We start from the raw sequence: 22386 nt of genomic DNA on the forward strand, positions 1-22386 counted from the left end.
GAATAAAGATAGTTTTATTTTTTCCTTTCCAATCTCCAAGCATTTTATTTCTTTTTCTTGCCTTGTTGCACTGGCTCACGCCACTAGTACAGTGTTGAAAAGAAGTGATGAGAGGGGCTAGCCTTGGCTTTTCTCAGTCTCAGAGGAAAGGCGTTTAGAGTTTTCATCATTAAGCATGATGTTTGTGGTAGATGCTTATCATCAATCAGGGTGAGGAAGTCCCCATCTATTCTGAGCTTGCCCAAAGTTTTAAACATGAATGGGTGTTGAATTTTGTCAAATGTGTTACAGCATCTACCGAGATGATCCTAAGATTTTTCTTCTTTAGTTTGATATGACAAATTACATTGATGTTTGAATGTTGAAACGACAGCCTTGCATCTCCCCGACAGCAAGGCCTCCATGCGGTTGGCCCTGCCCGGCCACTGGGGAAGGGGCAGCCAGCTGTGTGTGCCTGCGGGGCAGCGGCTAAACTGTCCCACCCACCGTGGCATCTGGAACTTGGCCCCTGGGTCCTGTGCAGAACGGTTCCCAGAGGACTGTCTTTGCTCCAGAAGGGGCAGGGCGTCCTGAGCCTCCCGCACTCTCCCTGCGGCACCACTCGAGTGAGGGAGTGAAGGAAGTCGGAAAGAACACTGATTTTCTGTTTGGCAAAATCTCTCTCAATGTTGGCCTATATTTTTTATAGAGACCAACTTAACTACTCTGAACCCTAACGGTGATAGCCGTAACTTTGAGACCAACTTTATCAAAGAAGGGACTTTATAGCATCATCTACAATTTTCCTTGTAAATTAGTGAATGTATTTTCCCTTAAAGGCATATTGCAGAGATTTTTGAAAATCCTGTCTGTCTGCCTCTCCCTCCCCTCGCCCCTGGCTCGCTCTCCCTCTGCCTGTCTCTCTCCCTCCCTCTCTCAGCGGCTGCAGGGTCACCAGTGCCCAGCAGAGCCCTCCCCCCTGCCCACCTCCAGCTGCCCCAGCAGCAGCAGCCAGCGTGTCAGATACGAGTTCCCCAGGGCCAGGGCCAGGCACAAGCCCAGCTCCAGGCCAGACAAAAGCCGTTGGAAAATTATCACAGGTTACGAAACAAACGTGAAGCCGTGTAAGTGGCACCAGTGAAAACTGGCAAGTGGTTCTGGTGGTTTTGATGTTAGACGACTGACAAAGCTCTGGAGTACTTTGTGACCTTCATCGGGTGGGCTGAGGTGACCATCAGCAAACAGTGAAGACTGCGACCTCTGGGGTCGTGTCTGTGCTTGCTGGGGTGCTGTGTGCAGGGCCCTGGGCACGAGGCAGCTGGCAGCGGCTGTCCCTCTGTTGTCATGGTCTGAGGGCGGCACAGTCTGTTCTGTCCCCAGATTAGGGGTTGTGCTCCTTTTGGGACCCGCCTCCCCACTGGTTAGGTGCTCGGACTAGAATCCTGTACGTTTCTTTGAATGTCAAGTGTGTGGAAGTCTTACTCCAGATTCCAAGCTGTACTTTGCAGAATGCGTCAAAGGCTGTTTCGGGTTTGGACCCACTTAAACCACAGCAACTTTGACCTCATCTGTTTCCTGTGTCAGACTCTGCATAAGGTTTTGTTCGTAAATGGGGTATTTCTGATTGAAGTATGCTTTTGAACACCATTTTCTAAGCCTAATACAAATGAGTCAAATATTACTTAGTTGTAAGACATCTTTATTACTTATCATGTATTTTAAAGTTATATATGTCAGTGTGTTGTCATCAAGATTGAGTATTGAAAGAATTGGTCAAGTATATCCACCTACCCACCCATATATCCACCCATCACCCAACCGTCCATCCACCTACCCACCCGTCTGTCCATCCATCCACCCACGCATCTACCGTCCATCCATCCATCACCCACCCACCCGCCCATCCACCCATCAGCTACCCATCCATCCGTCCATCTGTCCATCATCTGCCCATCCATCCATCCATCCATCCGTCATTTACCCATCTGTCCATCCGTCCATCATCTGCCCATCCATCCATTTATCCGTCCATCATCTACCCATCCATCCATCCATCTGTCCAGCATCTGCCCATCCATCCATCCATCCATCATTTACCCATCTGTCCATCCGTCCATCATCTGCCCATCCATCCATTCATCTGTCCATCATCTACCCATCCATCCATCTACTGATTACCTACTTGGAGAGGAAAGCCGATATATGCCCTCCAGGAACTCACAGAGTGCTGGTGGTGTTAGAAGGTGTAGGAAAGGTGCTGTAGGCACAGAGGAAGGGGTGCCTGACCCTGTAAGAATTGAGGTGATGTGTTAGCTGAGTCTTACAGGGCACACAGGAATGTTCCAGATGGTTCCAGGGAGGCGGGAAAGTCGAGGCAGTGCACTTAGGGAGGCATAGGGGTCTGGGAGTTAGAGCTTGGAATTCAGGTGGAAGGAGGTGCAGGTCCAGGTTGTGGAGGGCTTTGGGTGGGAGAAAGGTGGGAACCCTCCCCGAATCCCCAGCAGCCAGGCAAGGGCCAGCTTGGGGCCAGCGTCTCCAGGCCGGGGGGTGAGCTCTGTCCAGCACAGGCCTGTGTCTTATCCAGGGCGTGAGAGGGGGCCAGGGAGGCTAACGCAGGCAAGTGAGCCAGTCCTGCCTGTGCTTTCCAAGGAGAGGGCCAGCGTCCCTAAGGGCTCCGCGCTTCTGAACCTCTCAGACGCTGTTCCTGAGACTCACATGGCACCTGAGAGCCGGCAGGTCATGACCACGTCTGCGCCGTCGTCCAGTGATGACAGCTACGCTCTGATGGGACATGTGCCTTTGTGACAGCCTTCCCTGACGCATGTCAGCTAGGCACGCCTGAGTGAGGAGGGAAGGAAGACATAAGTTTCCACATCTGCATAAAAGCCATTGCAACGAAGGAAACACATGGTGTTATCTGTACCTCCAGGAGCACCAGATTAGACTCCAGAAGCAGAAACTGCAGCTGCCCCAGCAGGCCCCCCACCACAGCCCCTCTGGGGCCCCCACAGCCGACGGCACAGGTGCAGGTGCAGCTCCAGCCGCCTGCACAGCAGCAGAGCCCCCAGCTCACCACTGTCACAGCTCCGCGGCCAGGAGCCCTGCTCACGGGCACCATGGCAGCCAGCTTCCAGGTGGCCCGGCTTGTAAGTGCTCGTTGTCGCTGCAGAACAATGGTAAGGTCTCGCGACATGATGGGGACTCGTGTGATCTTGTTTCTTGTCATTTCGAGTCGTGTTTCCATGTCCCAACTGCAAGGCCCGGGACAGACGTCGGCTCCGGCACTTCTGATGGCCCAGGTTGCTCTTGCAAAGCCCTCGAGAATCTGTCCCTGTGGCTGTGTCGTCATCAGGGTCACGGCGGTCGCCATCAGCATGCCCAGGATCAGCGTCGTGATGGGGCCACCGCAGAAGCAGCAGTGCCACATCTGCCTCAGGAAACGCGCAGCAGCTACTGAACGATCGCGCCACCCGTCTGTTCTGTGCAGAAGTCGTTGTTCCGTTGTTTCCGGTCCGTTAACTTGGAGGAGGGCCTGCCAGAGCCCCTCCCTTTGCTCCCCTCTCTCGCAGCAAGTGGAGCAGAGCCCACCCTGCCCCCTGGGTATGATCGCGGGAGGTGGCGCACGGGCACCTCTCCACGGCGGCGGCGAGCGTGGTCTCGATGCTCAGGCCCTGCCATGGAGGCCCCTCTTCGGAGCAGCTGGCATCGGGCCGGTGTGCTGTGTGCCGTGCTGCGTCTCCTTGTCACGCAGGAGGACAGAGCGTGGGCGCCCAGCCCCTGCACGTGCAGCCACGCCTGAAGCTCAGGCAACCAGCCAGTGGCCAGGCAGCGGCAGGCGAGCAGGCCCTGCAGCCAGCTTTCTCGGGACCCCACATTAGGGCCTGAATTTATACCCTTTACATATTCAAAAGAATTGCGAAGTGGGAATGTCAACTGCCAGAGCTTCTGGACCTGAAGTGCCCCCAGGCCTCTGGGAGAAGAACCCACCTCCAGGCCTCGAGGAGCTGCAACCAGCAGACCTCCAGAATAGGGGCTCATAATAGAAAATCACCGTCCACAATGGGAAGGGCCTGAGGAGTGAGTCAGTCACACCTGCAGCGACGTCAGACCTCAGACCTAGAACAGGAAATGCAGAGCACACGGAACGCGGTTAAAGGAACAGAGGAGGAAGCGGAAAGCAAGAAGACATGGTCCTCAGTGAGCAAGCAGAAGACAGTGGACCGACTAGAGCCTCTCGGAATTAAGGATGCGACTGTTAAAATTCAAACTTACTGGAAGTGATCTCAGTCTTCTCACACCGTGTGCAAAGATTAGCTCAAAAGGATGGGACACCTAAACGTAAAAGTAGGAAACCCAGGAAACGCTCCTTGTGACCTTGGGTGGGGTGAAGACTTCTTAGATACAACACCAAAAGCACAATCTATAAAAGGAGAAAATTCAGAAGCGGAACTTCAATAAAATTAAAATTTTTTGCAACATTTATTAAGAGAATGAGAAGACAAATTCCTGGGTGAAAAATTTTGAAACACGTAGCTAATGAAGGACGTGTGACAGAATATATGAAAAAAAGGAAAATCACTCGTTTCCTCTCCTCACAGCACTTCTGACCCCAGACGTGTGGGTTTTTCCACACTCAGCACTTCTCCAGTTCTTGGTGACACCGACTGGTCCACAAGGACTTGAGTCTGGCACTCAGTGCCCACAGACGGCCCCCGGCCACCTCAGACCCTGTTCGCCTGTGCTTCTCACCGACCGGCTGTGAATTGGAGGATCCAACCCCACCTCCTTGGGTTGGATCATCTGCTAGGATGGGTCACAGAACTCAGGAAAAACAGGGTGCTCACCCGATTACCAGTTTATGATAAAAGGATCTAACTCAGGAACTGCCAGACAGAAGAGCTGCGCCAGGCAGGAGTGGGAGGGCCGGGCTGCCTTGCCCTCTCCAGGTCCCCTCTCCCAGTGCCTCCGCCTGCTCCCAGCCCCAAAGCTCTCCAAACCCTGTCCTTTCGGGTTTTTACAGCGGCTTCATCACGTGGGCACGGTTATCAACTCAATCTGCAGCCCCTCTCCCCTCTCTGGGGCTAAAAGTTCCAGGCTTCTAATCCTGGTGTGGTCTTTCTGGTGGCCAAACCCCAACCAGGAGCCCACCCAGAGTCACCTCATTGGAACAAAAGGACCCCTAGCACCCGTCACTCAGGAGATTCCATGGGTTTTAGAAGCTCTGTGTCAGGAACGGGGGCCACAGGTCAACATGTATATTTCTCGTTATTTCACAATAAAGAATTGTCAAAACTGAATAAGAAAATAACCCATTTTTAAAAGTGGGCAAAAGATTTGAAGAGATGCCTCACCAAAGCAGATAAACACATGAAAGGATGTTCACCGTCATCATTAGGGAAACGCAAGTTAAAACCACAATGGAAAGCCACTGCACACCTATCAGACGGCTAAAAACCAGACAGAAAAGACCGGGTGCTGGTGAGGATGTGGCGCCCAGAAGCTCTGCACTTGTTGGGGGCAGGGCCCCTCTGGAAGCAGCACGGCATTTCCCCTGTGACCCATAAGGCCGCTTCTCACTGTTCACACAGGAACGACAGCCTCCCACCACACAACCACCTGCAGCAGGTGTCTGAGCCCTTCTTCATGCTCGCCCAACCAGGAGCAGCCCAAGCGCTCCTCGCCTGGTTGATGGAGAAACAACCCTCCCACCCCCACCCTGCCCTGCATGGTGGGCTACCACTGCACCTAAGAGGACTGCACTGCCTGTGCTCGGGATGCAGGCAGGAGTCTCGAGTGTATGATGTGAAAAGAAAGAAGCCAGGCTCGAACAGCTGCCCACGGCGTGGTTTCGTCTGTATGACATTCTGGAAAAGGCACAAACGCAGGGACAGGTGACAGCTCTGTGGTTCCAGGGCTGAGTGCAGGGGAAGGACTGACCTCAAAGGGGCAAGAGGGCTTTCGGGGGATGGAAATGGTCTGCTCTTGACTGTGTTGGTGGTGCCTTTGTCAAAACTCAGAACCATACGTCGAAAAGGGTGACTTTTATTATATGCAAATAATACTGCACTTTTCAACAAACAGCATATTAGAGGGTTTGTGACTGGAGAGAGGCCTGGAGAAAATAAACCTATTGCAGCACAGAGAACAGGAAAAAAAGATGCACAAGAGACAAAGGAGGCAGAATGAGGGGTGAGAAGGGCTAATGTTGCATTGAGTTCCAGCAGAGAATGGGAGAAAGAGGTAATGGCTGAGAATTTTCCAGAACCGGTTTAAGAAACCAGTCCAGAGATTCAGGAAACTCAACTGGCCTCAATCAGGATAAGGAAAAGATCCTGGCCAGACAGAGACTGAACTCGGACACTGAGATCACAGAGCACAGGAGGAAACATGGGCATCAGAGAGACGGCCCACCTCTCAGGGGCAGCGATGGAAGCCAGAAACATCATCAGAGTGTTGAGATAAAGGTGTCTTTCAAAAACCAGAGTGAGATAAAGACATCCAGACCAAACAGAACACTCACCAGGCAGACTCTCACTCAGGAAAGAACATGACCCTCGATGGGAGGTAAAAGCGATGCTCTGGGAAGCTGTGCCGTGATGCCCCTGGCCTCGCCGGCCCTGCGCACACCTGTGCACGTTCCTGGGAGCTCACACTCGAGCATGAGAAGGGGCGGAGAGGGACCCAGGCACCGGAGAGAGCAGGGAGGAGCCCCAGCGTAGTCCAAGGAGGAGCAGGCCAAGCGAGCATCAACCATCACACGGAGCTACACACAGGCTCCCAAGGACGCAGTGACAGCGGCCGTGAGGAGATCCGTCCCCAGAACCCTCACATCCCATGTCTGACTGTCAGCCACTGCCTGCGTGTGAACAACTCGAGACGACAAGGCGGTGTTGGCTGCGGGCCGAGGGTGCGGCTCGAGCAGCCAGCCCACACAGCTGCTTCCCATCAGCGGCTTCTGGTTTGTGTTTCAGCAAAATCTGGAGGAGGACCCACCCAGCTGCCAGCTGAGAGCATGCGGCGTAATCTTTGGCGATCGACACTGGGTGATTTTTTGCATATAGCTCTGAAAGGGATCAAAGAGTCGAGTGACGTTTCTACAACAAAATGCTTTCTGGTACCATCAGCTTCTTAATGGGAATGGGATTTTCTCAATGTTTTGATTTATAAATAGGAAGAACAAGTATAGATTTGACACCTAATCCTCTGTCATCCATGGACAGATGGGCTAGCGCAAGAAAATAGACCAGTCCTATCCATCTTGTTAGAGTTTAACTTTACTTCTTATAGTTAGTAATGATTTACCATAATTCCTAATATACTTGTTATTGTGATGACTGGCATACCAATAATAATTGTACTGACTTCTCAATCCAGAAGATTATTATTTTGAACACTTAGAGCCATGTGGCCAATTTGTGAGCACGTTTCTATTGCAGAGGAGCCCAATCTGGGATCTATAAAGGAATTCCAAGCATGAAACACATTAGGACTAGATCTTCAGGGGAATGGGATGGGAATCCAGATTCAGGGGGAGCAGGGATGTGGGGTGACCCTCGATGATCACGTGTCGTGTTACAGGGATGATGGTGAGCATCACATTGCAGAGTAGCAGGTGGCACCACAATCCTCTTGTTTGCGTTCTAACCCCCGAGGCTCTGCACTGACGCCCTGGCAGCTGTGTGCACTTTCAACAACACGCACGGATGCTGAAGACCCTGCCTGGGCACCGGGGCAGAGCTCTCACCTCCTGCCCAGGCTGTGCAGAGCTGCGGGATACGGCTCAGTGACCCTCCTAGAACCTTTGCTTGTTGTATGGGAAGGTGTCACTGTGCCCGGGGAGGAGGAGCTGGCAGGGCACAGCCCGCCCCCTCCACACACCTGCCGGGGAAAGCTTTGGCAGGCACCTTCTACACGGTTCCTTAGCAGGAGGGTCTTGTACTCTTTTTCCCCACATGCTCACTGGGAAACACTGGAGAATGTTTCCCTGTTTTTTTGCTGATGGAGGATCTCCCCACCGGGCGCCACCAGAGCACTACCCTGCAGTGTGTTCCTCTCCCAGCCCCAGCCTTCCTGGTAGCCTGCTGGCACCTGTGGCTTTTCTGGGTGACACACCTGTTGCCTCCTGCCCCAACCTGGCACAGCTGTGCTGAGAGCAAGAGCCACAAGGAGACGAGGGGCAGTGGGGACGGCTGTCTGGCTCTGTACCCCTGGGGGGCTGAGGGGGCCCATGCTGGCTTCTGTGTGCCATGGTGCTAGTGAGCTGGCCTGGCCAGGGTATCCCCTAGGAGGGCCGAGAGGTCAGAGGCCACGGCCATCTGGAATGTGCTCACTTCCTAAACTCCAGGGAAATACAGTTCTGGGGTTGCATGGTCTCCCGGAGAGAGGGAGCCTTCATGATGCAGAATGTCTCCTCTCCCCCACCCTATACTGGTGACCCGTCACTGCAAGGGAGGCCCATGCCAGGCAGAGGGGTGCTTCTCTGGAACCAAGCATGTGGTTCTCCAGCAGGTGGTCTGCCCTTCCACTCTTTTGATGCTTGTCCAGGTGAATGCCCAGCACCAGACAGGCCAGGAGCAAAACGTCACCTACTCACCCCGGCCCACCCTACAGACTCTGTTTCTGACTTCGCCCGTGTCCCAGGAGCCCAGGGCCATGGGGACCCAGCAGGTGCAGGGGCAGCTGCAGGTAGGCTGGTACCTCCCTCAAGGTCAAAGTGACGAGCAGCCGCCATTCTCAGGCCCAGGTGGGGTGACGTCCGTGTTTGTCTGATGGTCACTTTCCTACTTCAGAGGCCCTTCCTTGCCTAGAAGTGAGGACACAGGAGCGTTGGGACAGGCCGTGGCCCGCTGTGCCCTGCTTAGTCTCCTTCCTGTCCTCTGCTCCGCAGGCTGCGGAGATCCCTCCACTCGTTCGGCAGCAGACAGCGGTGGCCAGCCTTCACAGACGGGGCCCGCGGCCCTGCAGGTGAGCAGCCATGTCCTCCCAACCTTTCGCCCTCTCCATTGACCCGGCCTGTGCCGGTGTCCCTGCCCCGACCCCTGTCTGTGTCTGTGCCCCACACGAGAATACTCTCCCCGCTTTTTATTTGACCTTCTTGGAACTTCTGTGTCCTGCTGGGGCGTGCTTGCCCGGCTGCCCCATGTACCAGTTAGTCTCCTGGGCAGACCCCAGCCTCCTGTCCCCACGGGCCCAGCTACTCCACAATCCTCAGTAGATACGATAATCAAATTTTGTGTTCTGCTGACATTTATTCCAAAAATCAGAACGTTCAGCTGTTGTCTTTTGTCAACGCCCTGATCTTCTCCCTCAGCCCTGATCCAAGCCTGTCTGAATGTAAAGAAAAGGCAGGTGAGGCCAGCAGCCTGGTGTTCTCAGTGACCCTGTCACCAGGTGACATGCGTGTGTGTATTTCTTTAACAAAGTGCTTCACTGAGCTACAATTCACATAGTAAGCAATTCACTCATCCAATTTTAAACTTTTTGGTCATCCCAAAAAGAAACCCCACACCCATTACCAGCTCCCCCGCCCCCCAGTCCCCCTCCCAGCAACCTTCATCTCCTTTCCGTCTCCGTGGGTGTCTGTTCTGGGCGCTCCGCACAGAGGCATAACCCAGGATGTGGCCTTGAGGTCTGGCTTCTGTCCTTAGGATGCTCTCGAGGGCCTCCCATGTTGTCACAGGTCTGTGCTTCGCCCCTTTCCACCCACGATGCACATGCCGTTTGTTATCCATTCACACGTCGCCGGATGTTTGGGCTGTCTCCGCCCCTCAGTATGATGAACAACACTGCTGTAAACCCGTGTGCACAGGCTCCCATGTGGACACTTCCATTTCTCTGGGCTTGTGCCTGGGAGTGGAATCCTGGGGTCCTATGGCGGCTCCACGTCTCACTAGTTTCACACCTGACGGGCAGCGTGCAAGGGATCGTTTCCCTGCAGCCTCACGCACACCTGCATTGTCTGTCTCTGCTCCTCCCGGGGGAGGGGTGGCCTCTCCAGCTGGTTTTGCTGTGCGTTTTCCTGGTGACTAGCGACAAGCACCTTCTCATGGCTCAGTGGCCAGTGTTCTTGGCTGACACACCAGGAGGGGAGTGTGCGTCAGCTGAGCTGGGCAGGCTGCAGGGCTCAAACGCAGCGGACTCTCGTTCTTCCTGAGGATTAGGTTTTCTTGGATAAATATGTCTCCACTGCTGTCTGCCCATAGGACAATTTGCAGACTTTAAATGGCTGGGTTGTGGTAATTTCTGTGAGTCGTGGTTTTTCTCTGGAAGATCTGCAGTGCTCCTCACACCGCCACCTGGAAGTCAGTTCTAATGACGTGTGTGTCCCGTGACCAAGAGCTAGACCCGGTCACTGGGCTGTTCACGTTCCCTGAGCAGAATTCTGGTAATTCTGGGTGTCGCTTTCTCAGAGATCAGACGCAGCTAATGCCAGGGCTTACTGTCCTGTTTCAGCACTGACTACGCGCTCCCTACTCACTGAGACAGACTTCAGCCTCTCGGAGGACTAATATGTCCCCAGGAAGATGAGAGCAGTGTGAAGCCTTTTTTAACAGAACACTGTATTTGTCACATCCCCTCAAATGTACAGGCTCAGCCGTGGCTGGATGGCAGCAGGTTCAGGTGCTTCCTGCGACAGCACTGGCGGCCCAGCAGACAGCAATGCAGCAGCAGGTGTGACCATCGCCTCCCCACAGACATCACGCCCTGGGCAGGCTCTGGCTGCCAGCGAGACCCCCAGTCAGCAGCGCAAGGTCCAGATGTGGCCTCTGCTGTCTGGTTCAAGGCCCCCAGCCAACCCAGTGGAGGGAGGCGGCTGGTGGCCCGACAGCGAGCAGGGTGAGTCCTGCGCAAGTGCAACGCATCCCAGATGTCAGGGCGGGAGGCACTGGGCTGGCCCAGGCCAGGGGGGCCGCTGCCTGACTGGCGCTGCTCCATTTCCACACGTAGGAAGGTCCCCGAGCGGGATGACAGGCCTGGCCTAGAGGCTGTATGACAGAGAGAGATGCCTCTTCTCCAGGTGCGTCCCGTGCCTGCACCGTCCCTCACGTGCCAGGCCTCGGGCCTCATGTTTCTGGCACGTGCTGGGTGCACCGTGTCGCACAGAGCCCACTGGCCTGCAGCCCTCAGATGTCTGCAGCGTCTGGCTGGGTGCTGCCGAGATGGGTACTTGCTCTACATTTGCTCAGGCGGCAGCGATGACGGAACACGAGGCTTTGTGCTTCAGATCGTTATTTTGAAGTGAATATCGTACCTCAGGCAGAGATAAGAAACCACAGTTTGTTTCTATTTTTTTAAGAGTTTATTGTGACATCAGCATATAAATTTTTAAAACAAAGGCTTCTTGCAGACAGTGGTCAGTGCTCTGAGGTCCGTCTTCCGTTACATTCATGACAAAGACTATCTCATGCTGCAGGTTTATTTTATACCGGGTTGGTGATGGATTGCAAGATAAAGTGTTGCTGACTCTGTGGCTCTCTCCTCTGTCTATGCTGACACCTGTATCAGTGGAAACACCTCCCAGATGATGCTTTCCTTCCCGGATCTGCTAGGTAGGGCTTGCAGATGTCACTCAGCAGCCTGGGGTGCGGCACAGCCACCTCACCCTGCGAGTGAGGGACTCAGGGCAACCTTTCCGATGCAGGATGGTGAACACACTTACGTTGTTAGAAGAGCTAGAGTTCCAAAACTAGCTCAAGCCTACCTCCCAACTCTCAGCCAAAACCATGACAGACACCACCCTGTCAGTCCTGGGGTGGTTTACTGAGTCCTGTTTGCAGAAAGATCGCCCTGACCAGAGGCTGATCTTATGCATCCCTGACGGTCTCAGGCCTGGGCCCGAGTTACCCCAGCGTGAGGCATAGTGCAGTGGCCAAAAGAGCCTCACGTCCAAGGGCCTGGCAGGAGCGGGCAGTGTGCCTGGGAAGGCCCTTTCCCAGGAATCCCTGTCTTTTGCTCGCACGTCCAGCAATCAGCACTCAGGGTTTTTCTAGAAAGAAGGTAGCCAAGCCCAGCAGGAGAAAACAGACACCTCGCTGGCGTGGACAGGGCCTGTTCCGCCCCAGCCCTGGCCTAGGCCGCCTTCTGCTTTCGCTCTTCCTGTAGGAGGAGAGGAGAGGGTTCATCGATGCGCGGTCCTACCCCTCCCTGGTCTGCAGGGCCCGGCCCCACCCCTCGGCCCTAAGAGGAAGAGACACGGGGTGCTCACTCAGAAAGCACGGTTCTGGCCACAGCACCCCTGGGGCTGTGCACCTCCATCACCAGAGCCCAGGTCTCCTCCGCCAGGAAGCTTGGGGGCAAACCCAGCGCCTCGTCTCCCTTCCCCACGTTTACTACGTGGCAACTTCAGGTCTTCTCCAGAAACAGGAGAGCGCTGTGGCCCCTCACCTTGACAGCCCTCTCCAGCTGGGACAAGGCCGCCTCGTACCGAGGGACCAGCGGTTGCAGGAGCTTGCTGGGGGTGTCGTGCCGCTCCAGTTCAGGCACCCCGCCTTCAGCCAGCATCCGGAGAAATCTCCTTTCCTGGAGAGAAGCACATAATTGGGAAGGGGGTCCCGTCCTCCCCGGTGGTGCCATGAACAGAGGCCCCTGCCTCCCCTACCTCCCGCCAAGACCCATGTGGGCTGACCTGCACTTTAAGGAGCAGCGTGAAGGCCTGTCCAGTTTTTCCGGCACGGGCAGTTCTCCCAACCCTGAAACCAAGCACAGCAATCTCCAGAGCAGTGCCCCCCAACCCTTCAGGGTCTGATGGGACAGGCCACTTGCCACCCAAACCATGGAACAGCCCTACGCAGGCATCCCCAGGCCAGCCCTCACCGGTGCACGTAGGTCCGCAGGTACTGGGGGGCATCATAGTTGACCACCAGCTGCACGCCCTGCACATCGATGCCACGGGCCATGGCATCTGTGCTGATGAGGCTGGGGGGATACAAGGAGCTGGGGGCCCTGCCCAAGGCCAGGAGCCGGGACTACCCCCTCACCCAGCCCTGCTGGGGACGCCGCCACAGAGTTAGGAGATGAATTTCCTGTAGGAGGCACCCTTCAGGGGGCCCAGGCTGACACCTAGGGTGGGTGCCACTGCGCCCCAGAGCAGGACCTCAGCCCCTCTTTCCAAGTACTCACAGCTGTATCTTTCCCTGCTCAAACTGCTTCAAGATCATCTTCCTCTGGCCAGGCCCGTAGCGGGAGGAGAACTCGGCCACACTCACACCCCCGAAAGCCTGGGCTAGCAGGAAGAGCCTGGGTGGGAAAAGCCAAAGCCAGGTGGGCTGGGGCCAGAACTGCCACTGCCACTGCCACTGCCTCCACCTCCACCCCCAGCTGGCCCGCTGGGCCTCACCTATGGGAGTTCTCACGGGAATTGGTAAAACAGAGGACCCTTGAGAAGTTCATCTCTAAGACGAGGTGCAGGACAACCAATGGCTTGGAGCGGAGGCTGCAGGGCACATAGTGGTGCTGTGGGGGACAGCACAGGGTTGGCGGGGCCCTGAGTGCTTGGGCACGCCCCCCTGTCCCCATGCGCCCCGCTCACCGTGAGCCCTGCGGGGAAGGTGTACTTCCCAGCCGACTCCCCGTCCGCCTCTGCGTCAGCGTCTCTGGAACCCCGCTGTGCCAGCCCCGTGGAGAAGAGGCGGGGTTGGTGGAGGCCGAGCTGCTGCAGCTTCTCGGGGTTCTGGGTCAGAGTGGCCGAGAAGAGCAGCTTCTGCAGCGGCATCTGGGGACAGCAGGTGCTGAAAGAGGGGCAGGCACTGGGAGAGCAGTTGAGGCCCAGCCAGCCTGCCCTCCTCAGTCCTGGGGGGTTTCCTCAAGGCTGGCTGCCCCAGGTCAGACCAGGCCAGGAGGGGTGGGTCTCAGAGACAGGAGAGACCAAGGGAGGGAGCTCGTGCTGAGGTGGCTGCGCTGAGTGCAGAGCAAGCTCGGTGCCGGCTACCTGGCAGCAGTGATGGCCTGGGGCTGCCTTCTCTGGAGCAGAGAAAAGAGGCTCTTGGTGCCCTCTCTCGGGAAGGCTGCCGCCATGACCCGCGGCAGCCAGGATTGATGCATGCTGTCTATCATCCTGTCGGCCTCGTCAATGACCTGCAGGAGACAGGAGGCCTGCGGTCTGGCAGCTGAGGTCAGCCTCAGCTCCAAACCTGGACCTCCCTCAGGGCTGGCAACCTACCAGGAAACGGAGCTGCTGGAGGCTGAATCCCGGGGTCTGGTCGATGTGGTCCACCAAGCGGCCAGGCGTGGCCACCACAATGTCAGCCAGGCAGCGGAAGCCATCTACTCTGTGGAGCAGAGAGTGGCCTAGCAAGTGTCCCCCCATTGACCCCTGCAACGTGGGGAACCTGCGGATGGCAGTGCTCTCTGCTCCCCAGGGGACCAGGTGGCTACCACGTGCCTGCTGCCTGCTCCTGCTGCACAAGCTAATAAACCCATTTTCTTGAAAAGCCCAGGCCCAGCAGGACCTACGTTCTCTGGACGAGAGTTTCCTGCTCCTTGGCCAGAGTCTTCTGCCCGGTGACCAGAGCGACCCGCAGAGGAGTGGCATCTGTGTAGACGTTGAACACTTTGCTCACCTGAAGGAAGACTAGCCGTCACTGTACTGGCCTTGTCAATGCACCCACGCCGCCAAGACAGGGACTCTGGGTCTGACCTCCAGGTGCAGGGTCCACGTACCTGCTGGGCCAGCTCCTTGGTGGGCAGCACAACCAGGGCACGGACCTGGCACACGGCTCGATGGAGCAGGGCCTGCGGCAGGAGAGACAGCCACCTGCGTCAGCAAGGCTGGCTCCCTGTGCATCAAGCCCCCTTGGAGGGTACGTGGGTTCCTTACGCTCACCTGCACCAAAGGGATGACAAAGGCCAGGGTCTTCCCACTGCCCGTCGGGGCAGAAACACAAAGGTCGCTGGGCTGGTAGCCACCTCTGCCCACTAGAAACCCGTTGGCCATGCTCTCCAGGAGAGCAGGAATCACTGCCGCCTGGACTGAACAAGGAAGAGCAAGAGGCAAGTCACGTTTGTGCAGGGACACCCAGAATAAACACAGTTGCCAAGGCCAGAAGCAGCCTCTCCCGGTCTGTGACCTTGGGTGGGGCAGCTCTCGCTCAAGGGCAGCATCAGAGCCTTGAGGAGTCTCAGGCTCAGGTGGCCAAAGATGCAGAGACCAAGACCACACTCGATGCTGTGCGTGCACAGCAGCTGTTGGTGTTGGCAGCTGCTAAGCTATAGCCTTGCATGATTCTGTGTGAGGATGCTCCAGAAGGAATCTGCCCCATCCTCTGCCCAGGGCTGGGGCACCTGGAAAGTAGGATGAGATGCCATGTGCCCGCAACTTCTTCTGTAAGTCAGGGTGGACCTCAGGGACATCCTCAATAGGCACCAAGTCTTTGGTGACGTTCTTTTCAACACAGCTTGGCTCGGCCAGCCAGGCTGGCAGGAAAGGCTGGACCTGTCACAAAAAGTAAGAAAAGGGGCGAGGTGAATACTCCAGAGCCCTTCTGGCTGGGAGAGCAGGGCCTGCAGAAACCAAGGACTCAAGACACTCAGGCTGAGGGCTGCAGGAAAGAGGTCCCAACAAACCTTCTCACTAGTTTCCCAGCTCTCCCTCGATGCCCCACAACCCACTCTCCACACAGCCTTTAAAGTAATTGAGAAACACCAAAAGGTGCCCGTCCCCGAAACCCCCAAGGGTTTCCCCTCACACCTACAACAACATCCATGCTCTGAATCATCATGCACAGAGTGCCCCTGTGACCTGGCCCTCACCTGCCCTGACCTCCTTTCCTATCGCTTGACGTGCCCCAGCTATCCAAACCTCTGTTCTTACACACCAAGCCCACTGTTGCCTGAGGGCCTCTGCCCTAACCCTGCCCTCTATCTGGCACACACCTCTCGTCCACATCTTAATCAGGCTGATTCCCATCTTCTGATCCCAGCTCAGAATGGACCTCCACACGTGCCCCAACACAATGGTGCCCCTATACACCCTGCCAAACCCCTCTTCCTGACGGTAATCGTCATAGTCCAAGAGCCCTGAAGGTCACACATCCGTTTGCATAAAAATCTCCCCTACTAAGATAGAGACCCGACTAGCCCAGGAACCTAGTGCAATCTCCCGTTTTGTTTGCTAGGTTGGTGACAGCACAGCAGAAGCTCCTTAATGTGCGCCCCAAATAAGCAAAGCTGTTTAGAAAGACCTCCGTGACAGCAGCACGAAAACCACCTTGACAATGCTGATATAGGGAACAAGAAATTAACACTTTTACAACTGAAACTAAATATGCTGAATCTGTGCAAAATTCAAACAGTCAAAATAAAAACAGCACAATACGCTGAGGTGCGGCTCGTTAAACCGTGACGTTATTCACTCAAGGAATACTGACCCAACACCCACCAGGCACAGGCATCACCCTCCGCGCTACCCCACCAACACGCGCGGATCAACGACAGCCGCCCGCGCCCTGCAGCCTCCCACCCCCGGGCCGCTCACCTTTGGCGCCCTGCTCCTCCTGAAGCCCCCGAGCAGCAGGGCGTGGGCTGGGGGCCCAGAGGCCTCCTCTGGGGGCCGTCCGTCCGGGGCCCCCGGCTGTTCCGCGGCCTCGGCGCCCACGCCGCTTTCCTCCGGCGCCTCCTCGCTGCTCCCTGCGCGGCAGAAGCGGGGCGGGCGGCGCGTCAGCCCCACGCGGACCCGGCTCCATGGCCCGCCCCGCCCCGTCGGGCCCCACCTGCGCCCGCGTCCTCGCCGTCCGCTCTCCGCCGCTTGCTCTCCGGCGCCCCGCCGCCCTCGCGCCTCCGCGGTCTGCGCGGCCGCCGCCGCCGCTTCCCCGCCGGCCCCGCGGGCTGCGCGGCCTCCTGCTGCCGCGGCTGCTTCTGCCGCTGCCGCTCCCGGGCCCGGCACTGCAGCCGCTCCAGCAGCGCGCGGGCCCGGCCGTCCGCCCCGGCCTCCGCCCCGGCCGCCTCGGGGCCCGGGTACCGCGCTACATGGAAGAGCGCCATGCCGGCCGCACGCCGCTCCGGCCCGGCGCGGCGCGATGACGCGGAGGCGCCCGGCGCTGACGTCAGCGGCGCCGCGAGGGGAGGCCGGGTCCTTTCCGCGCGGGGTGGGAGAGGCGTGGAGCGGCACCCCGGCGCCGGACGGTGTCGTCAGCGGGGCGCCGGCGGTGACGTCAGTGGCGCGCCGGGCGGCGGCGCGGAGTCCCGGTGTCTTGCGCGTGGGGCGGCGGCGGCATGGAGCGGGACCCCGGCCCCGGGGGCGCGCGCCGGGCGCTGGGCCGCTTGCTGGAGGCGGTGCTGGCGAGCCGCGGCGAGGCCAACGCCGTGTTCGACATCCTGGCCGTGCTGCAGGTGGGTCCGCGGCGGGCGGCGGGGTCGCGGCCGCGGTCCCGGGGCCGGAGGCCAGACGGACAGCCCTCGGGCTCGGGTGCGGGCAGTCGCAGAGCGGCTCCAGACTCTGCCTGGGCCCCCTCACACCCCAGTCTCCCAGGGCTTCCCGATTGGAGGATCCGGCGGGAGGTTTGGCAGAGGCATGGTCGGGAGGTCACGCCGGGGTCTGGTGTGAGGTTCGATGGGGCTGGAGTCCAGTGGGGACAGGGGGCAGGGACCACAGTTCCCGTCGGGGCACCCTGCGACCGGCATCTCCCCGCAGTCGGAGGACCAGGAGGAGATCCAGGAAGCCGTGCGCGCTTGCAGCCGCCTCTTCGGGGCCCTGCTGGAGCGGGGAGAGCTGTTTGTGGGCCAGCTGCCCCCTGAGGAGACAGTCATGGCAGGTGAGCGACCAGAGGGCCCGGGGCGTCCGCTCACCAGGTTGGAGGGGACCTTGCCAATGAGATGAGCCCCCCCAAACCGTGTCGTCACAGGGGGTCTAGGTTGGGCGCCCCAGGTCCACGGTGGGAAGAGGGAACAGGTGATTCTGCTGGGTGGGGGTAAGACGTGTATCCTCATAGCTAGACTTAGAGCAGATTGAGCAAGGGGTGTTTGTTTGTATCCTTTGTGGGGTTTGACACTGTTTAACACTGACTGTAACGTCAGGTAAAACCAGGGCTGCCTGTCCTGGTTTTTGGATGCCCAGATATTGGGGTGAAATGAGGAGATGGAGACCCTGGCCTTCGAGTGGGTGTTGCTTTCCCTGGCTGGGGGAATGGGCCATGGTGGTCTGCTTGCATTCATTTCCCTGCTTGCGTTGAATAGAAAGCAGTGGGCGGGTGGGGCTGGGCCCAGCCTGGTATGTGTGGGCATCAGTGTGGGCTGACCACCCTGCCCCCCTCACCCCGCCTGCAGGGTCCCAGGGCGCCACACGGAAGTACAAGATGTGGATGAGGCATCGTTACCACAGCTGCTGTAACTGTTTGGGGGAGCTCCTGGCCCACCCCTCCTTTCAGGTCAAAGTGAGTCTTGGGGTCATTGGCCTTGCCTCGTCCCTGTGCATCCTCCACACCCCCAGCCCCCAGACTCTCCGCACACAGCAGTGGCCTGGGGCTGCGGCTGCAGGCACCCGTCTCCCCGTGCTTACCTGTCTAGGGAAGGAGCCTTTTTCCTTCTTTTTCACAGCTAGTTTTCTGGTGGGTGGGTGCGTTCTGTCTCCTGTTTTCATGGGTGACGCCTCATGGGCATTTAGGCCTGAATCCTGGGGGCATCTCTGTGGGTCTGTCTGCAGGGGTGACGATGAGTAGTTGGGGACGCTGCAGCCACTTCATTGTCCACCATTCCCAGGAGCTGGCCCTTGGAACGCTCATGAAGTTCGTGCAGCTGGAAGGAGCACACCCCCTGGAGAAACCCAAGTGGGAGGGCAACTATCTGTTCCCGCGCCCGCTCTTCAAGGTGAAGGGGTGGTGGGATCCCAACAGATCTTATCGGCCAGAACCGGGATGGGCCCCTGGCACAGGTGGCTCTTGTATGTGGTGCTTCCTCTCCTGTGAGAGGTGGGAAGGCTGCCAGCTTGGGGGGTCTCCTTGGGCAGTCTGCTGGTTGTTGGGTTCAGCAGGGACCCTGGCAGCCAGCTTGGACCTTTGCCTTGTGAGCTCCATCCCTGGGTTGCCCCGTCCTGGGTGGTGAGAGAGGCATTCAGTTCCTGGCCTGCACCTAGATGGTGGTGGAAGGCCTGCTCTCGCTGGAGGAGGACCGCTCGCTGCTCCTCTCCCAGTTCCGGGAGTACCTGGAACACGACGACATCCGCTACCACACGATGCAGGCGGCCTCAGACGTTGTGGCCCGGGTTGCCAATGGACACCCTGAGGTGAGCTGGCTGGGTCCCGTCTCTGGGGGTGGGCAGTGGGCGTGCGGTGTCCTGGTGCTCAGGCAGCGCCTCTGGCAGGTACCCCTCATTTTCTGCAACAATGCCTTCACGCTGCTGTCTGCCGTGAGCCTGCCCCGCCAGGAGAGTGACATCTCCAGTTTCTACGTGAGGCGCACAGGTGAGCACTCTGGGCGGGGAGGTGGGCAGGGTGCCTGAGCCCCACAGCCTGGCACCCTGACGGGCCACTGCCTGCCTCCTGCGTGTTGAGTGACATCTCACCTTCCTTGCAGAGTTGTTGGACAAGTGGAAGGTTACTCACCTGAAGGTGAGATGGTCTGGAGGGTGGGTGGCCTCCCTGGGAACAGGCCTGATCCTGGGGCGCCGTTGATGTCTAGATGGAGGCAGTGCATGTGGGACATGGCGAGAGGGCCAGCCACCTCCTTCCTGCCTTAGCCACCAGGGCCGCTCATGAGGACCCAGGCTGTGAGGAGGCCTGCAGGCAGCTCTTTGCCAGAGGTCAGAGGTGGCCTGCTGCCCTCTCAGGAGGCTCCTCGGTGCTGAGTGCTGTTGCCCCGGGGGCTGTGAATGCAGTGCCCGTCCGTCCTTAGTTGCTGTGAGGGATGCAGGGTGTCTGGCTGGCTGGCTGGGGTGCCTCGGTTTCTGCTCATCCCTGTGTACACGCAGGAGGAGGAGTGTGGGCAGCATCTGGGGGGCAGGGGGGCCTGTTCTGCCCCCTCCCTGCGGTGGGGGTTGGAGCGGCGTGTGCAGCCTCCGTCCCTCTCTCTGCAGGAGCACAGGAGGGCCTTCCAGCTGATGTGGCTTGGTTTTCTCAAACACAAGGTAGGGCCGGGAAGGCTAGGGGTGCAGGGTGGGGGCTGACCTGGGCCCACTGGCCTGTGTGGTCCTCAGGGTGGGGCAGGCTGCATCCTGACCCACTCCAACCCTCCCAGCTGCCCCTCAGCATCTGCAAGAAGGTGCTGGTGATTATGCACGACTCCATCCTGCCGCACCTGGCCCAGCCCAGCCTCATGATTGACTTTCTCACCCGAGCCTATGACATTGGTGAGCCCCGAGTGCCTGGTGGTTGGGGGCCTAGAGCCATGCAGCTGGCGGGGCCGTGACCAAGGGGCCCAACCGGCCAGTGACAGGTGTGCCGGAGGCTTCCTTCCCTCCTATGGCTAGACCGAGGCAGGCGGGCCTGGGGGCAGGTGGCTCCACCGTCCCTGCCTGGCACGTGGCCTCCAGCTTTACTGGACACGTTCCAGGTCGGGTGCAGTTGGGTTGGGGTCCACACCTGTGTGTTTGTCTGCAGGGGGTGCCATCAGTCTCTTGGCCTTGAACGGACTTTTTATCCTCATTCATAAGCACAACCTGTGAGTGTCCACCTGGGGGCATGCAGGCCTGTCAACCCTTCCTATCCGTCTCTCCCCTGTCTGCTCCCTGTCCCCGGCTGGGGTCCCTGTTCTCCCCAGGAGTCAAGTGGCTTTGGGGAGCCTACTGGGCCTCCCTAGGGTAGAGGACGGCCCTGGGGGCAGTGGTTCCCTGGGACTCTGACCTGTTCCCTCACCCCGTGCCCTCCCTCACTCTGTACTTCTACTCTTATGTGTGTGTCCCCTACCCCCAGGGAGTACCCCGACTTCTACCGCAAGCTCTACGGTCTCCTGGACCCGTCCGTCTTCCACGTCAAGTACCGGGCCCGTTTCTTCCACCTGGCCGACCTTTTTCTGTCCTCCTCGTGAGTACTTGGGAGGAACAGGGGGCGCCTGACCTGGCCTCAGAGCATCAGAGCCCTCAGTGCCTCATCTGGAGCTGAGTCCGGCCCAGCTCTGTGGGGCTGCAGCCCGGGGCCAGGATGGGGCTGGGGGCTGGTAAGCAGCACACTGGGGGCTCACGCCACCACCCTGCACAGCCATCTGCCCGCCTACCTGGTGGCTGCCTTTGCCAAGCGCCTGTCCCGTCTGGCCCTGACGGCGCCCCCCGAGGCCCTGCTCATGGTCCTGCCCTTCATCTGCAACCTGCTGCGCAGACACCCGGCCTGCCGCGTGCTTGTGCACCGCCCCGGGGGCCCTGGTGAGTGGCTGGCCGGGGACCCCGGGGAGGCCTGGCCCCAGAGGCCGGTGTACTGTGGCAGGTGACAGACCAGGGTCTGGGTTTCATTCCTAGAGCTGGATGCTGACCCCTATGACCCCGGAGAGGAGGACCCAGCCAAGAGCCGAGCCCTGGAGAGCTCCCTCTGGGAGCTGCAGGTAAGGGTGTCTGGCTTGCCCCCTCGAGCTGCCCCACCTGGGCTCCCCCGCCCGCCTGGCCACCCCCGCATTCCTCTGCTTCTCTGATGCGCTAAAACTCTTTCTGCCCCCGGCTTCTCCCAGAAGCTCTTCCAGATGTCCAGGGACCCTACCTCACCCCTCACCCTGGTTACCTGGGGGAGTCCGTGCCTCTGTCTCAAGCGGCTGCTGTCTCTCATGAGGGTAGGACTTCGCCTCCGAGGGTTGGGCCCAGAGGGGTGGTGACGTCCGTGTGCTCTCCAGGCTCTCCAGCGGCATTACCACCCTGAGGTGTCCAAGGCCGCCAGTGTCATCAACCAGGTGCTGTCCGTGCCCGAGGTCAGCCTCGCGCCACTCCTGGAGCTCACTGCCTTTGAGGTGAGGCACGGGGGCTCATGGGGATTGGGGGGCTGGGGACACAGGGACTCAGAGCATGAGCGTGTCCGTCCATGCCTCCTACCCTGCAGGTGTTCGAGCGGGACCTGAAGAAGGGGCCCGAGTCGGTGCCGCTGGAGTTCATCCCGGCCCGGGGCCTGCTGGGCCGGCGGGACGATCTGTGCGCCCAGCACTTCACGCTTAGCTGACCCAGGCGGGTGCCCTGCCTCCCCCCCAATAAATGGTTTTGTAGGAGAGTGACTCAGCTGGGCCGTGGGTGGGCGGGCAGGGGCCTGGGGGCGCTGATCCCTCGCTTGTGTCTTCCCTAGGGACAGGGCTGGCGTCAGCAGTGCTGGCCACGCTCGGAGGGTGCCTTCTCGTCCACTTGCAGCCCCGCATGCCCGCTGTGCTGCAGGCCTCCTTGGAGGGCGCTGCCCATGGGCCCTCCCTTCTCTGTAGCCAAGGCGGCCTGTCTGGAGGGACCCAGAGGAACAGCCTCTGCCCTGGGGCTCCAGCCAGGCAGGGTCACAGCTGTGCTGGGCAGCGCCTTCTGCT

The 22386-nt window shown here is 58.7% G+C and overlaps 2 protein-coding genes across 5 annotated transcripts; one reads left to right on the forward strand and one right to left on the reverse strand.

The window, feature by feature from the left end:
- Nucleotides 1–6005: 6005 nt before the first annotated feature.
- DDX51 (DEAD-box helicase 51) lies at nucleotides 6006–16994 on the reverse strand. 3 transcript variants are annotated; one of them, XR_011542504.1, is made up of 17 exons: nucleotides 16686–16994; nucleotides 16451–16602; nucleotides 15259–15409; nucleotides 14801–14946; nucleotides 14638–14709; nucleotides 14431–14537; nucleotides 14138–14246; nucleotides 13907–14052; nucleotides 13508–13706; nucleotides 13316–13431; nucleotides 13099–13215; nucleotides 12793–12894; nucleotides 12605–12668; nucleotides 12364–12498; nucleotides 9530–12075; nucleotides 8573–8782; nucleotides 6006–7042 (listed from the first exon to the last, which is right to left on the reverse strand). XR_011542504.1 is itself a non-coding variant. In XM_070629380.1 (15 exons), the coding sequence occupies exons 1-15, from the start codon at nucleotides 16954–16956 to the stop codon at nucleotides 12049–12051; spliced, it is 1914 nt and encodes a 637-aa protein (XP_070485481.1). In that variant the 5' UTR covers nucleotides 16957–16994; the 3' UTR covers nucleotides 9208–12048. The 3 variants fall into 3 exon arrangements, 1 of the variants encoding a protein (XP_070485481.1); XR_011542503.1 differs by having other exon boundaries at nucleotides 6006–8782; XM_070629380.1 differs by lacking the exons at nucleotides 6006–7042; nucleotides 8573–8782 and having other exon boundaries at nucleotides 9208–12075.
- Nucleotides 16995–17067: 73 nt separating this feature from the next.
- Nucleotides 17068–22086, forward strand: NOC4L (nucleolar complex associated 4 homolog). Of its 2 annotated transcripts, XM_008524003.2 has the most exons (15): nucleotides 17068–17304; nucleotides 17606–17726; nucleotides 18238–18344; nucleotides 18670–18777; nucleotides 19043–19192; nucleotides 19271–19370; nucleotides 19483–19517; nucleotides 19982–20032; nucleotides 20143–20254; nucleotides 20505–20565; nucleotides 20817–20927; nucleotides 21102–21262; nucleotides 21356–21438; nucleotides 21721–21834; nucleotides 21924–22086. In XM_008524003.2, the coding sequence occupies exons 1-15, from the start codon at nucleotides 17188–17190 to the stop codon at nucleotides 22038–22040; spliced, it is 1548 nt and encodes a 515-aa protein (XP_008522225.1). In that variant the 5' UTR covers nucleotides 17068–17187; the 3' UTR covers nucleotides 22041–22086. The 2 variants fall into 2 exon arrangements, with proteins under 2 accessions (XP_008522225.1, XP_008522226.1); XM_008524004.2 differs by lacking the exons at nucleotides 17068–17304; nucleotides 17606–17726 and having other exon boundaries at nucleotides 18614–18777.
- The last annotated feature ends 300 nt before the right edge of the window (nucleotides 22087–22386 follow it).

The sequence above is a fragment of the Equus przewalskii genome, chromosome 7 (assembly GCF_037783145.1).
Source record: "Equus przewalskii isolate Varuska chromosome 7, EquPr2, whole genome shotgun sequence".
Lineage (NCBI taxonomy): Eukaryota > Metazoa > Chordata > Mammalia > Perissodactyla > Equidae > Equus > Equus przewalskii.

Bases quoted from the DNA above. Each gene is read 5' to 3' on its own strand.
- DDX51 (XM_070629380.1), bottom strand. From the start codon at position 16,956: ATGGCGCTCTTCCATGTAGCGCGGTACCCGGGCCCCGAGGCGGCCGGG. The intron at 15,410-16,450 runs GTGAGCGGCCCG...TTTTTGTGACAG, and splicing joins GGAGGAGCAGGGCGCCAAAG to GTCCAGCCTTTCCTGCCAGC. The intron at 14,947-15,258 runs GTGCCCCAGCCC...TTCCTTGTTCAG, and splicing joins CATCTCATCCTACTTTCCAG to TCCAGGCGGCAGTGATTCCT.
- NOC4L (XM_008524003.2), top strand. From the start codon at position 17,188: ATGGAGCGGGACCCCGGCCCCGGGGGCGCGCGCCGGGCGCTGGGCCGC. The intron at 19,518-19,981 runs GTGAGATGGTCT...CTCTCTCTGCAG, and splicing joins GGAAGGTTACTCACCTGAAG to GAGCACAGGAGGGCCTTCCA. The intron at 20,928-21,101 runs GTGAGTACTTGG...CACCCTGCACAG, and splicing joins GACCTTTTTCTGTCCTCCTC to CCATCTGCCCGCCTACCTGG.